General features: G+C 40.2%; 1 protein-coding gene across 1 annotated transcript in view; it reads left to right on the top strand.

The window, feature by feature from the left end:
- Ush2a (usherin) overlaps positions 1-16,486 on the top strand; it is an 828,188-nt gene that overhangs the window by 411,651 nt on the left and 400,051 nt on the right. Inside the window, 2 exon segments of the mRNA XM_008834819.2 lie at positions 7,753-7,912; positions 10,185-10,356. Coding sequence (XP_008833041.1) covers positions 7,753-7,912; positions 10,185-10,356 — 332 coding nt within the window.

Genomic DNA, 16,486 nt, shown 5'->3' with positions numbered 1-16,486 from the left:
TCCCCCTCTCCTCCTCCCTCTCCCTCCCCACTTCCTCACCCTCCTCTTCTCCCTCTCTCTCCTCTCTCCCTCCTCTCTGTCCTCTCCCACCACCTCACTCTTCCTCTCCATCCTCCCTCTTCTCGTCCCCACCCTTTCTTCCTCTAGCTTCATTATTCAAAGAGTTCTGGGGTTCTTTATCCTCTTAAGGAAATAATCTAAGAATAATCCACTTTGGGGAAGACAGAGCAGATGACTTGGAAGTAAAAAGCTGTTTAATCAGATTAGCTTTCTTTGTGCTCCTGAGTTTATTGTTTTCAGATTTTTCTGAATCAAAGTCCCCAGTTCGTGTTGTAGCAACAACACAGCAGATTCCCCAAGAGAGAAACATGATCTAGGAAGGTATTCTCTTTTGTGAATTAGCTGAAAGTAAAACTGGAAAAAAATTAAATTCTGTACAAACTTAAAAATCTTAGTCATGTGGTCTCTTGGGTTGAGTTGGGGTTGAGCATGTACCATTTGTGACTCTGTCTTCAGCACACATATACACACAGTCTGGCCCAGTCATTGTGCACATTTATGGTTCTTTCTGTAACACAACTTAGTATCTGACTTCATCCCCCAAACAGTTTACTTAGAAGTCAATGAATCACTATAACTTTGAGGTCCCCTTTCCTCCCGTGATGATGTGACGATGCCTGTGTTCATACTCGGGTCCTCTTCACTCAGAACATGGCCATCTATGGTCCCCCTTTCCTCCATGCAAAGGGACCCCTGGTAGACTCCCCTTTCCTCCCGTGATGATGTGACGATGCCTGTGTTCATACTCGGGTCCCCTTTTCTTCCGTGATGTGACGATGCCTGTGTTCATACTCAGGTCCTCTTCACTCAGAACGTGGCCATCTATGGTCTCCCTTTCCTCCATGCAAAGAGACCCCTGGTGGAGACAACCCCTTAGATGCAGTATGGCTGCCTGTCCATCTCCATTGCATCTGTGTTACACTCGGGACATGTTTGAAGGTTCCCTGGAGACCTCCGTGCCTACAGACACTGTGGCCATTTCCTCTGCTTGATTCTTGGTTCTGCAAGGGACCCCATGTTGGAAACAAGGTCCTCTGCCTCCAACAGGACATTTCTTTCTTCTTCCTTCTGTCTCTCTTCAGCACTGTAGGGAATATGAACTGTGAAGTGGAGGATTACCCACTGCCTTTGTTCCCAAATGTCTCCTCTCGGTTCCTCAGCCAGTGTACAGAAGGTTTCCCTTGTTCTTTATGCTTCCTATCAAGCAACACTCCACTCTGCACATGATAGCTGCTTTATCTTATCGGTAAGATATAGAATTGTAACTTAATTCAGGGGAATTTAGGATTGAATGACTGAGAGAGATTGGATCAGAGGATCTCATGAAAGAAAATCATTGATCAATATAACAATGGAATTAGACAGTTATTGTTGAGGAGTTCCAAAAGCCCAGTTCAAATAGGGAAATAAAAAAATCATAGCAAGCTCTTTTATCATGTTGAGTCTGAAACGCCTTCTGGTGATATGAGTGCTGTGAGAAGGATGTCACATATAAGATAAGAGTTATTCAGAGCTAAGACTCAAGACAGTGGGCATGTTGGAGTGACACAACATTCGACAGCAGACGTGGAAAGATGAATGTTTTCTTGTGTCCCTGTTTCTGTGATAAAATACCTGGCAAGAAACCACTCAAGAGAGGATTTATTTTGCCTTTTAGGTTAAGAAGACATTCAGTCCACCATGGCAGGGAAGGTATGGTATCATGACTGTGAGACAGCTGGTCACATTGCAACCATAGTTAAGAAGCAGAGAATAGACAAGAAGATGGGCCAGATTATTAGTCCCACTCACTAATGACCCACTTTCTCCAGCAAGGACGTACCTCATAAAGCAGCACCACCAATTTGGAACTAAGTGTTCAAACACAATGGAGGATACTTCCCATGCAAGCTAGAACAATCCACCCCTGGCCCCACAGCCTCATGGCTGTCTTACAATGGAAAGTGTATTAATTCTAACTTCAAAAGTCACCATAGTTTTAACAGACTGTTCAAAAGCACAAAGTTCAAAGTCTCTTCTGAGACTCTAGGACTCAAGGTAGTCTCTTATCTATGATACCCAGTAAGGGAAACACCAAACCCTGCAGCTCCCTGTCTGGGATCTGAGGCTTACTAGGGATTTGTCTAGATTCCAGTGGACTTGGAAAGCCCCACCCCCTACAGCTCTTCTGCTATGTGACCTTTCTCTTGGGCCAGTCTGCTCTGTGCTTGCTGTATTCCTAGGTGAACATCCCATGGCCCTGGTATCTCTAACATTCTGAGGTCTCCACTGCAGAGTAGAGTTCTCCTACCTAGCCTACCTAGCCAATGCAGTGCTTTCTCAGGGCTCCTTCTAGGGAATCTGACCTGCCTCATATTGTCTGGCCTTGGGTGCTTTCTGGAACCTTGGTGTAAGCCTCCATGATTCCATCATTCAAGAGTCTTTCATATACACAAAATCCAGTGTCACATGGATGATGTGGCCAAATTCTGCTGCCAGCTTGAGATGTAGCCTGGTCCCCTTGGACCACAGGTATAATAGTCTCTGTAATCTGGCCCTGAGGAAACTTCCCTGGGCTGTTTTGGAGTAGAAAGCCAGTCCTTGGCATTTTCCAGTTGGGCCATCTCCTTTCCAATGAATTTGTGTCTTCACAAGCAAAAGCCTTCAACTGTGGAATCTTTACCTTGGAGAATCTTGCCCTATTGTCTCAGTGCAAAATGGGAGATACCTCCTTAATGGCGCCCATCTCTTTAACAATTGCAGCTTCTTTCTCTGCACCATTATTTTCCACCATGTAACCTTCCCTACATTCCTGCTTTCCTTACCAAACTGCGTTTTTCACACCCTTCTGGCCCAGCTGCTGCTATCATTCTAAATCTGGATTAGCAGCAGTGAGTCATAACCATGGCACAGCCTGAATGCTCTCCTGTCTTGAGCATTCCTCTGCTGAATAAATTAATTTATTATTTTGAAGTCAGCCTCATTCAAACTCTCAGGACAGAGTACAGCTAGTCTGACAGAGTCCTGGCTCCCCTCTGAAACCTCATGAGCCAGAACTCTGATCTCCACATGTCTCCTGACATTCCAGTTTTCTGAACTCCCATCAAAATAGTACATTCAGCTCTGTTTACAGCATTCAAGGGCTTTTCTAACTTGAAGTTCAAAATTGTTCAATGTTCCCCTCACAAGCCTGTTCCAAAGCATACTTATGGATCACTACAGAAGAAGAAATGGGGAGAGTACACAAGCCAGAGGTGGAAGATCAATACAAGAAAAGTATGTGGTCTATACATAGCAGAGCATTTGTGTGTAAGAACACACAATGCTTGTAACAGCACACACAAGATCTGTGCAGACACGAGCTAGACAATCCCAGCACAGATAGTGGAGGTGAACAGGAAGTCCCAACCCTAGCTGAGGACCTATTGGCAATCAATAGCTGCCAGGAGAGGGAGAGTCAGTTTTCTTTAAAGGTGCCTGCCTGATAGGTTGACCAGAAGAGATGGACCCCCATCCATCCAAAAGCATTTAGTACAAAGTACATTGTATGCAATTCTCAAAGAATCAATACTTTTTAAAAAGAATTGTATGTTGGGCTTATCCCAGCAATGACCTCATTTCTCTCTATATTGGTTACCTTAATAGTTGCCATGACAAAATAACTGAAAAGAACAATTCAAAGAAGAAAATGTTTTATTTTGCCTTAGAGCTTAAGAAGGAATATAGTCCGCAACGGTGGGGAAGTTGGGGCCGCATGATTATGAGGTAGCTGGTTTCATTGCATCCATTGTCAGGAAGCTGGTCCAGGCTATAGAACCACAAGGCCAGCCCCTAGTCACCCTCTTCTCATAAAGTTCTACCTCCCAAAGGTTTCACAACCTTCCAGAGTGACTACACCAGCTGGGACCAAGCACTGAAACCAATGAGTCTGTGGAGGACATTCTACATTCCAACCACCTCAGTGAGGAACTAAGGGTACCAGGAAGAGCATGGCTTTATAGTGCACGATCAAATGTCATAGGGATCAAAATGTGGCAAATATTCTGAAGATAAGGTCTTAAGAAACTGGAGCTTGGTGGTAAAGCAGTGGCTGCACCCGTGCAGTGGGTGGACGAGGTGGGCAGTAACCTGCATGTGTCTGCAAAGGGTGGATTTGAGATTTAGAACCCTAGACATCATTCTGAAGACAAACAAGTCATGAGTGGAACTGTGCTGAATGCTGAATAAATGAAGACAGGGTGAAGGGCATTGCACTTGAGGAAGTTAAAGTGAAGCCAAATTCAGAGATGAGTCATTATTGAGGATGTAGAAGTTGCCAAAAGGGAGATTATGATTGCAGAGGAAGCTGAGCCAGTCCTGAAGTCATTGAAGAAAGGAGCAGTGCGACATCAGACATGACACGGGGCACCTGTTAACTAGGCTTTGCACATAAATTCTCCTAAGTAATATATTGACATTGATATACTCTGGCCCCTTTTCCTACAGCTCCATTATGTGTGAATATCATGCAGATTTTGTTAAAATAATATGTAACTAACCCAGAACAAAGTCACACGTATGTCTTCCGTCCAAAATACTGTGAGCATTTTGCGTGTTGGTCTGCCTTTATCCTAATTTTAACTTGTTTTGTTTTGTTATTGTTTTGAAGTGTTAGTACTTGGCAGTTTTCTCTGGTGTTCAGATATGTAGTTTTATTTTCTTATTTTTAATGGTGAATTTCCTTTATCTTATAAACCCTTCATTGGGTTGCCCCTTATTTTAGTGAGACTCTGAGATTTTTAGACATTGTGTTTCTGAGAAAAAAATAATGGCAATCTGAGTAAGTGCATTGAGGTCTCTCTCTGCTCTTGTCTACCCATTATTGAGCAAATTAAAAAAAAATCTAATTAGCCATCATTCACATCACAAGATAATGTGGTTAGCATGCTAGAAAATCTGTCTTTGGTACTCAGTGGTCTCCATTCTCTTGAGAGGGATCTCAAGTCAAGAAATAGATAGTTACTTTTCTCTGTGGGAAAAAATACCTTTTAAAAAAGTAATGTTCAGGAAGAAAGATTTCTTTTACTTCATGGTTTGACAGGTTTCAGTTCAAGGTTGCTTATTGCCACATACCTAAGCAGAATGTCCTGGGCTTGGAAGCATGTGACAGAGGAGAGGTGTTTACTTCAGATTCAACCCGAATGGAGCAAAAGGAAGCTATAAAGAGGCAGGGGCCTAGAGACGGCTCAGCTGGTAAAGTGCTGGTCACACAAGCTTGAGGACCTGAGTTTGGTCCCCAGACCCCACGTAAAAAGCCTGGAGTAGTGGCTCACGAATGCCTCCCAGTTCTCCAGAAGCAGAGAAAAGAGAAGCCCCTGGGCTTCCTGGTCATCCACCCTAACAAAGTCATCCAGCAGCAGGTTAGAGAGAGACTCAGTTTTAAAGCGGGGTGGGTGTTGCTGGAAAGATGACTCAGCAGTTAAGAGCACTGGCTTCTCTTGAAAAGGATCTGGGTTTGGTTTCCAGCACCCACATAGTGGCTAAGAACCATCTGTAACTCCAGTTCCAGGGGATCTGACACCCTCTTCTGGTCTCTGCAGGCATTGCACACATGTGGTCCACTTACATGCATGTAGGCAAAACACTTGTCCACATAAAATAAAAATAATATATAAAAAAGAAAATAGTAATAGTAGTTCAGTACAATACATAAAGTTGACCTCTGTAGAAAGAGAGAGAGAGAGAGAGAGAGAGAGAGAGAGAGAGAGAGAGAGAGAACGGTAAGATATACCCACAAGCATATGACTCCTAGTAACGTACATATTCCAACTATGCCTGACTTCCTGCCTTTCACCCTCTCTCAAAAATGCCACTCTGTTATGAATCTATGAAGAGCATAATCTTTATACTAGGTCAAGGTAGGCTTCATGATCCCATCAGCTCTAGAAATACCCTCAGAGACATAACTCAGGATCCAGTCAGCTCTGGAAAGGTCTTCACAGACACAAAGAGGTATGCTCCAATAACCACCCAGGGATTTACTAATCTTATGGAGTTGACAAAATTAACCATCATGGTAAACGACAATATACTCTTGCCCTGGTTTCACCTGAGTCTAGCTTTCAAGATTTTCACTTGATAGGCTTCATGGAAAGTTTGTCCAGATGAGGGCGCCCTGTTTCTTACTCTTGTCCGTCTGTTGAGGTGGCTACTGTCATCTAAGCAGTCTTGTCAATCAGAAGTACCCTCGTCATCTTCAGCAAATCTTTGCAGTGCCCCTCTGATCATATGATTGAGAGTACCTGGTATCACCGTGGCATCATTAGACACTTCCGGGATAGAAACTGTAAAGAAAGTGAGGTTTAATCAAAAACCCCAACAGTGTCTTCCTGGTGACCTCTTTTTGCTCTAAGGCAACAATATTTACTGTAAAATTATTGTATTGTCTTTCTGGTGACCTACATGTTTAACCAATTGATTGTACTTTGCATGAAAATCAGTGCTTTTTTTCCTGGTTTACTTTGCTATCAGTATAATGCAAAATCTGTTTGCCTGAATTAGGTTGCATTTCATTAATCTTTTAAACATGAAATTGTAATGCTTCAAGGTTAATGGGATTTAAGAATATGAGTTTTAAATTGTGATATATTTCAAAGATGTTTCTCAAAATTCCTATTTTTGTAGTGTAAAAGTATAAATGATATTTAAAGCTTTGGTAAAGTTGATCAAACTTTAGATTACTGAGCATCTCCAAAAGTGAAATATTCAGGCTATTTCAGAAATGAATTAGAGAATTATAGATGAATGTTTTCTAAGGCAAGGGACATGATGTTCACTAAAAAGGTAAACAGATGTGAATTACCAAGGAAGTTCATGGAGAGGACAGGTTACTCTAGACTGGGTACTAGTCTACATTTCATGGTCATCTTTCATACCTAGCTCAACTGTATCTTAATCATCTCCTTCCTTCTTAATTCCTTATTCATTGACTCAATTATATATATTCAAAGCTTCTAATGTGTCAGACACTGTATTGGATACTAAGGATGTAAATAAATAAAGCACCATTTTGTCTCTTTAAGTGTCCCATTAATAGATGTTCTGTAAACAAATAATGACACTCAAGGGTTGTGTCATGCTAAAGCTTTGCACAAAGTGCTGTTGGGGACAGGGGGTCAGTTAAAAGCTGATGTTTGTGCCAGGGTTGTAATGGGGAGTGTTAGAGACATCTTATAAACCAAGAAACACATTTGCACTCAGTTGGGAGAATCTGAAGGTCAAATAATTGTTGACTAGGCAGGCAGGAGAAAAGAGCCTGACAAAAGGAATTACAAACTCAAAGTCATTGTTATAGGCTATATATTTGCATTTCAAAAGCAACTCAAGTTGTCTCCAAATCGGCTTCAAAATAATTTAAATATCTCATTTATTTTTAACAATCTTTGAACTAAGACTAAACTCAGAAAATGATTTACCTGATCACAGACATTCAAGAAAACAAATTGTTAAAATGAAAAAGCCAAACCAAGAGTTTGACTGAAACAGGTCCCTTTCAATATACCATGGTATTTAAAAGAGAAAACACCTATATTTTATTGATATTGATTTTCATAGTATTGATTCTTATGTTAAGCTTTGTTTTAACAGTTCTTAGAGGTCAGAATATAGATGAGGAATGAGCTCGTCTGAAAAAAAGCATTTTGTTAAATGAATTCTTGTTTCTCCCTGCCCTAGATTTAGGAGTATTCACAACCCACCAGTTTCTACTTGGTGCATGCACACATGCAGGGTCCATAAACAGCTCCAGAGTCATCCCACATATGGCAGAGCTATCACCAGAGCAAGTAGATGCCCCAATGTTGACTGTCCTGGATTCTAGAATTATACATGTACAGTAAGTAGAAATCTTGCTTCTTGCACATGATGGTTCACATAAGAAACCCAGTGAATTCAATCAGAAGGGCTTGTGATATCAGGTTAATTGTCTTGTGATTAAATGCATGATTAGACTAGTAGTTCTAGGAACCTTTGATTACTGCTTGCCACCTTAATTTCCATTTTGTCTTTATGTAATCAGGCCAAGCTATGCATGTATACAACTTCTGTGCAGTCATCAGTAAAAGAAAACTGACCACTTACCCACTTTCAGATATTGATGTGTGGAGTGTATTTTTGTAACAATTTGTAAAAATTAGAATAATGCACATATAAATATATACATATCTATAACTTCTTTTAAAGGACTTATTTGTTGAATTTGATATATATGAGTGTTTGTGTGCTTGTATGTATATGCACCAGGTGCATGCAGTGCCTGGGAAGGCCAAAAGAGGGCATCAGATCCCCTGGAACTGGAATTACAGGTGGTTGTTAGCCACCACGTGATTGCAGAGAACCAAACCCAAGTCCTTTGCAAAAGCAGCCAGTGTTCATAACTGCTGAGCCGTTTCTCCCAATCAAAACATTTTTCCCCTTAATCCTGAATAGCTGAAGTAAGAGAGGAGCATCACATGTAGTGATTTTAGTGGTTTTTTTTTTTGTATTTGTGGGTTTTTCCATCTTTCATTGTATGCGGTACTGATTTAAAATTTAATAGATTTCCCTTACCATCAATTAGAGTTTATTCATTTTTACCTTTTGTCCCAATTTTCTCAACTATAAAATAAAAGTTGACACTGAGTACATTATGACATTAATTTAAGCTGAAAAGCATTATTATCAGTTTTTGTTGTTCTGAGGCTAAACTGCCATATTGAGCATCCATTGCCTTAAATCAAGTCACATTTCTTACTCCAAAATTTCCCCACTTCTCTGAGTATTTCTCAGTTGAGTTTTCTTTTAAAAAATATTTTTGTTTTTATTTAATGTGTATGAGTATATTGCCTGCATGTATGAAAGTACACTGTATCATGCAATGCCCGAGGAGGTCAGAAGATGGCATCAGATCCCCTGGAACTGGAGTTACAGACGGTTGTTAGCCAACATGTGGGTGCAGGGAATCCAACGCGGGTCCTCTGTAAGAGCAGTCAGTGCTCTTAACTGCTGAACCAACTCTCCAGACCCCTCAGTTGAGTTTTCTGTCTGTTCTGCAACTATTTTCTCACCCCCTGATGTGCCATAACCCCCATCTGAAGTGACCTTTACACTTCATCCCATCCATCCAAATCCCCCATGTGAACATAAAACCACGCAATAGGGCAGCATGTCCCTCATTCCGAAAGTTCTGCCGAAAGCCTCTGCCCCTGGGTGTCTACTCATTGCGGAACATCTTCTCCCTATGTTGGATTTCTGGGATTTTCAGGAGTGCTGTGTTACTCTTTCTCTCCCTTACATACCTCATCAGTACTCAGATATTGTGTCTCCCTGTTTTTGGACAACAGCCTAAATTCAAGGTAAAAATGTGCCCCCATGGTTTTATATTGCTAGCCATTTAAAATCATAAGTGACTAGAGGTTGGGAAGGTGGCTCAGTGGATAAGAGCATTTGCTACACAAGCATGAAAATCTGTTTCCAGTCCCCAGATCCCATGTGAAAATCTGAGTGTGGTCACACAAGCACTGTGGGGTGTGAAGGAAAAGATCTCTGGGGCTTGCTGGCCAGCTGTTCTAGCTACAGGGAGTTCGGTGAGAGTCCCCCATCTCAAGGGATTAAGGCAGAGAGTCATGGAGTAGGACACCAGTGCAAGCACACACACACACACACACACACACACACACACACACACAAATAATAAGTAACTAGAGCAGGAACTGTGTCCCATTTTCTTTGTGGTACTCTGACTAGCCATTTGAAAATTACATGTATATTTTTACAAATGATTCACCGTTAAGCTTTCTATGTGATTTTCTTTTAATTATTTTCTGCTGCTTTTTTTTTTAATGCGTATGCGTGTTTTGCTTGCATGTAAGTGCACCTGTGTCATGCAATGCCCACGGAGGCCAGAAGAGGGTGTCAGACGGTTGTTAGCCCATATGTGGGTGCTGGGAACTGAATTTAGCACCCAGCCAGTGCTCTTAACCACTGAGCCATCTCTCCAGCACCTCTATGCTATTTTTCAACAGTGGCATCAATCAGAGTTCATGCAAATGAACTCTGCAAATCCAGTGCGGTCCAATTTCAGTGTGAATGAATGATTCTGATAAAGCTGTCATTTCTTCCATTCCCAGGTGGAAACAACCAAGGCAACTAAATGGAGGTCTTGAACGCTACATATGGTACATTTCACATCATACACAGAATTCCACAAAATGGAATGCTGTCTACAACGGCACCAAAAAGCCCCAGGATTACCTGCTACAGATCCTGTCCCCTGGGAGTAAATACCTTGTCAAGCTGGGAGTAAGTCAACTAATTATTTCTATCACTTTGTCTCTCCCCAACTCTCTTTAGTTTCCACTTTGTCTTTATCCATCTTTCCTCCTCCATAAAACAACAACAACAACAACAACAAAACACCAAAAAAAAAGCAAAACAAAAAAAACTCATGTATTGGCATTGATATTGAAAACTGCCTGTGTGCCCTAATTGTGAAGTCTATTGATTAACGACCTGAATAGTTAGTTTATATTATAGAATATGCTAGAACAACCACCTGAATTAGATTTTCCTAAATCTCCTTTGAGATTATCAGAACTATTTTTTTTATTATTTGTAGAACACTATGATTGTTGCGAGCTTTTCTCAAAATGCTTCAATTAATAAGGCTGTTGCCTGTGGTGCCTGCATTCATTTGAAAAACTGTGCACAGTATGACTTCAGATCTTGTATTTTTAACTGAAGCTTCAAATGACCCCCAAATATTCTTGATTGTTGTTGTACTGTGATTTACATTGTGCTTCTGTCGTGAAAAGCAGACACTTAATAAATTCTTAGAATCAACAGTTTAGAGGTTTTCTTAGGATGAAAATGGTTTTTAATGCAAAATAGCACTTTTATATGAAGGTCTTTTAAAAGACCTTGATATTATTCTAGAATTTGTACTCAGTAGTTTCTTTTGGTTTTTGATGAAATATAATCTTTTTTAAGTTTAATAGCACATCTGAAATAACTGAATATAAACATGAGATTGTCCCTATTTGTTTTAAACACACTCTTCATTTTACAGCAATACCTATATAAGGATATTTGCTTTGATAAATGCCATAGAAAATATTCTGCTCTTGATTATGAATAAATTTACATTTATGTAGACACTGTGTGCATTCATTTTCCTTAGCGTGCTCTTGAATGCTCCGAATATTATACCACTTGAAAATAAGCTACATTCAACTGTTGCTAACTGTCCAACTTGACACCACAAAGCAAGGGCACCCAGGCAACGTTAGATGCCTGAGTGTCTCGCTGCTCGGCGCAGCTTATAGATTTGTGAAATGACAATTTGGGTTTCTTACAGTGGTGTTACTGAAGAGCTAAGCAGTTTGCACTAACTTGATTTTCAAAACCTAATGTTGAAGTGCACACTATTTTCAAAATAGCCACACATATGAAAATCACAGTCTCCATTAAAACAGAATTGTTGGAGTTTGCGGTTTTATCAGAAGGAGGTAAATAGGGTAGAAAAAGTTCTCCCAAAACAATTTTCAGAATCCATCGCAATATGCTGTGTTTCATAATTTGCTATCTCTTGAAAAATTAGTGACACTAACTTAGTGGTCTGTTCCCTTGAGTTTTAATTCAGTTTACTACCCTACCCTCTAACCTATATGCCAAGTACACTGAAGCACACTGAGTTTCATTTCCTTCAAGACTGAAATTAGGACATTGAACTCACTGAGAGCCCTAAAATTCTATGATGCTACAAAGGTAACCTCAAACAGTATTCAATGGAGCCAAATAATACATCTCAGGTCCTGAATAATGCAGGTGTCAGAGGCCATAAAGATGTAGGGGTCATTTTTTGTTGTGTTGTTAATTATTTAATAACCACACACTTAGAGGAAGCATTTCATTACAACAGCATTGACATATTCAACAACAATTTTCTGAGCTAAGATGCATCTTTTTCAGAATTGGCTGTAAATTTTTAGGTTTACAGTTAAATTATTACATTTATATAATATTGTACTCAGTATAAACCCTATAAGACATAAAGGTAAATAAGGTTTTAACCTTTAAAAAAGAACTCCATTTCATTATTAAAATACACAGTTTCATACAGAAAAATTCATTTTCAATGCAATTGACATTAAGATGTTTGCACATGCATTTCTAATCTCTATATATCTGATTATTACTAGTGATAGTCAGTTACTTTCTGAGCTCTTGGCATCTGAGAATGAATATAAAGTCATCAGGTAGATTTCAATGGTAATGTTTTTCACATCTACTAATTATTCTTTTAATCATTATTATTATTTCACTAAAGCTTTAACATATTCAGTAACATACTCCAGAGCAAGAGTACATCTCTTTCACAAGTGAGTGCAAGTTTCTAGGTTCACAGTTGAGTTAATACAGTTATACAATATTGTACTCAGTATAAACCCTATAAGACATAAATTAAATGATGTTTTAACCTTTAAAAAAGAACTCCATTTCATTATTAAAATACACAGTTTCATACAGAAAAATTCATTTTCAATGCAATTGACATTAAGATGTTTGCACATGCATTTCTAATCTCTATATATCTGATTATTACTTGTCAAAATCGGTTGCACTTGGATCTTTGGCGCCTGTGTATGTCTATGAAGTCATCGGGTAGATTTCAATGGTAATGTTTATCACGTCTACTAATTAGTATGATGTAAATTTCCCTGCCTCCTCCTCAAATAGAATACATTTTTTAAAATTTGTCGATTTTTTTTTCTGTGTGTGTAATGTTTATCACCTCTACTAATTAACATGATGTAAATTTTTATGCTTCCTCCTTAAATATAGCTCTTTTTTTAATTTGTTGATTTTTTTGTGTGTGTATATCACACAGAACATCTCAAACCACCTTATTCAACTATACACCCACTTCCCAGATGGCACTCTTCTATAGCCTCCCTCCCCCTACTAGAGCCCTTATACTCTGATATCCCTGCTGCTGTCTGCTGTGTTTTCAGAACCCCAGCCATTCCCCACTACTTGCCCTTCTGTTGAATCTAGTCAGCCTATCTAGAGGTCTTTGATTTAGGAGGGTCAGCTGTTCCTCATCTAGCAGCAATCAGTTGTCAATATTCCTTTAGATAAGATTGGGGTCTGCTGTTCATTTTTCCAGTTCTATGCTGGGTTACTAGTTGGGAGTCCTTACCCTAATAGTTGTTAAGGAAATAAATTTGCTCCTGTCCTTTTTAATTTCTCCGTATTTATCAGAGCAGAAAAGATTCTGATGTATTTTCAGGAAGTATTCAACTAAAAGGTTTTTTATTTAACTTGGTTAAGCAGTAGATTAAATGAACCAGAACATTCTAGGTTCATCCTGGTTAATTGAGGGATTGTTGTTTATTTCACAGTTTCAATAAAATAACCAGCTTTCAAGGTCATTAGATAGGTAGGAGAGCAGGTGCTCAGCAAAGTCGAGTGGCCTTTGTAGATTGTCTTAGTGTGTTGACTCAGTGCTGTGAAACAAAGCCCGTAGACAGCAGAGCCCTTCAGCATCCTTTGAAAGAGAGAAAGATCCACAGGGATTTGAACCACGGCAATTTACATGAAACTTGGAGCAGCAGGACTGCTCTGTGTGGCTCCATTTAATTTTTGCATTTGACCAGGTTGCAAGCCAGAGGAACATAGACACTGTGTTGTTCAAACCTCTGTGCGCAGTGTAAGCAAAGTACCTGGAGGAGGCTGGAAGCTCAGAACACGATTCTCCTTAGGGATGAATGACAGACCACCCAGTGCACCCAATGGTTCATAAAGAATCTGAGAGTTTAGATATAAGTAAATAATTTCCCCGGAAATGTTGGTGTTGGAAATTTTGTGATTTCATAGCATTTGCTCTCGACGCTGCAAGAAATCAAGTTAGCAATTGAATAAACTATTATTACAGACTGGGGTCAAGATAGGTGATGTCACTCTTCTTAACCGTGCTACCTAGGCATTAGTCACTTGGTGAATGTTTAACAATGGAAATGGTGAGCTTAAAGTGTGTGTGTGTGTGTGTGTGTGTGTGTGTGGCATATATGTGAATGTGTGTGTGGCATATATGTGAATGTGTGTGTGTGCACAGGTGCGTGTGTGTGCATATGTGTGTGGATCTCAGCAATCAGTGTCAGGTGTCTTCTATCTCTCACTTGTCTGGCCAGGAAATCCCAGGGATCCACCAGCCTCTTCCCCAAAGAGCTGGGGTTCCAGGTACACAGAGCCAAGCCCAGGTTTTTTACGTAGATGATGGGGGTCAGAACTTCAGTTATGCTTACACAGCAGGCACTTTTCCAGCTGAGCCATTTCCCCTGCGCGAAGCTTCACTTTTCAAGAAAAGATTGTTATGGATCAAATGATCTTCGTCTTTATCTTCAAGATTTAAACTAATTCCAGTCTTTCCATCATTGGGCCCTATGTATCTGAAAACAACTATTGGAAAAAGAGAATAATCATTTTAGTAGTTCCTAATAGTCACAGTTTCAAAAATTATTGCTGAGATTCCATTGTGTACGCCTTTCATTTACCACATAAAATCTGCCTTTATATCCGTTGCTATTTGTTCAGACTGGCAACAGGATGTGTTGTAAACTCTGTTTCTGGGTGTCTGTAATCGAATACAAACTATAGGAAGGAGGTTGAAGCATCTTATTACCCTGTCTCACAGGCCCTCATAATAATCTCTGCTTTATAAAAGCATCTTTTTTTTTCCTTTGTCTTTTTGAAACAGGGTCTCCCTGTAGCCCCATTTGGCCTGGAACTCACTATGTAGACCAGGCTGGCCTTGAACTCACAGAGATCTGCCTGCCTCTGCCTCCCAAGTGCTGGGACTACAGGCATGTGCCACCATGCCCGGCTCTATAAAAGCATATTTAATAAATCTAGCTATTTTTTCTAAGTTGAAACATTAGGCCAATCACAAATGAGTCTAAGAATAAGCCCTCTAAATGCATGCAAAAAATGTGGACAAAAATTATAGCTATTTCTGTTGTTTCAACAACTTCCGTGTACACTATTTCATTTGCCAGGAAAACATTCTAACAGTTCTTCCCTGGGCTTCCTTGTAAAGCTATGAGTCCATCAACCTCAGATTATAGTTCGAGGGACAGCCTTCCCAAAGAAGATGTTTTTTATTTATTTTAGAAAATACCATAAAATTCTCAAAAGATACTCAATTTGATGTTATATTTTGTTTAAAGAAATACCTGATTATATTTCATATGGTCCAGTATTTCTTTGGGGAGAAATAGTAAGGGTATGTTTTTATAACAGAGATTTAAAATGAAAAAGAAAATCCCAACAATCACAATCAAATCCCAGAGCGTTTGTTAACAGGAAGGCACCACTATGTGCTTCATCTCTAAGCAAAGGAATTCTGGAAGCTGGTGGACTACCATCTCTCTGAGAAACGGGGAGACTGCGCCTCTCACCGTGTTTACTTTGGTAGCTCAGATGACTCCCATGGCCTCTGCATTATTTACTTTTCGGTTGCCGTGATAAAACACCATGACCAAGGCAACTCATAGAAGGAGGAGTTTATTTCACTTATAGTTCCAGAGAGGTAAGAGTCCATCATGGTGGGGAGGCACGGCAGGAGGCAGCCGGAGCGGAAAACTGAGACCTCACATCTTCAAAGCACCTGCAGGAAGCAGAGAGAGACCAGCTGGAACTGGGTGTAACTATCTACCCTCAAAGCCTGCCTCCATGACCTGCTTCTTCTTGGAGGCCACACGTGGACCTGCAAACAGCACCACCAACTAGAGTCAAGTCATCTAATACTTTGAGCCTATGGGGGACATTTTTCATTGAAACCGTCACAGCCTCTTTTCCTGGGTATTTTATGAGACTTTGAGCACACTGAGATGTATATGTGTTTTCAATTTCTCTTGAAGTTTCCTGCTGGATGGGCTAATGATGGGGTGCCCTGAAGCTTTGGATTAGATCTTGGCCACATGGTCACCTGCTTCTGCTTTATTGGCAAAAGCTCCACGCTTAGGAGGAACAGGACTTTTCTGTTACGTGTATATGTGTGTTTCCCACCTGAAAATTAGGAGAGACCTGGAAAAGTTAGGTAGATCCCCACCTTAGTGCAATTATTTCCAAGGGCTAAGATGTCTCCCAGACAGAACATCTTTAAGTTCCTGACAAGTTATTCTAAAGACATGGGCTGCTTATTGGCAAAAGCTCCACGCTTAGGAGGAACAGGACTTTTCTGTTACGTGTATATGTGTGTTTCCCACCTGAAAATTAGGAGAGACCTGGAAAAGTTAGGTAGATCCCCACCTTAGTGCAATTATTTCCAAGGGCTAAGATGTCTCCCAGACAGAACATCTTTAAGTTCCTGACAAGTTATTCTAAAGACATGGGCTGCTACTGTGTTCTCTCTCTCTTTCCCTCCCTCCCT

This window comes from Nannospalax galili, unplaced genomic scaffold (assembly GCF_000622305.1).
Source record: "Nannospalax galili isolate Female #2095 unplaced genomic scaffold, S.galili_v1.0 scaffold657, whole genome shotgun sequence".
NCBI classification, from domain to species: domain Eukaryota; kingdom Metazoa; phylum Chordata; class Mammalia; order Rodentia; family Spalacidae; genus Nannospalax; species Nannospalax galili.
Note: the sequence above shows the minus strand (reverse complement) of the source record. Positions and strands in the feature narration are given on the sequence as shown.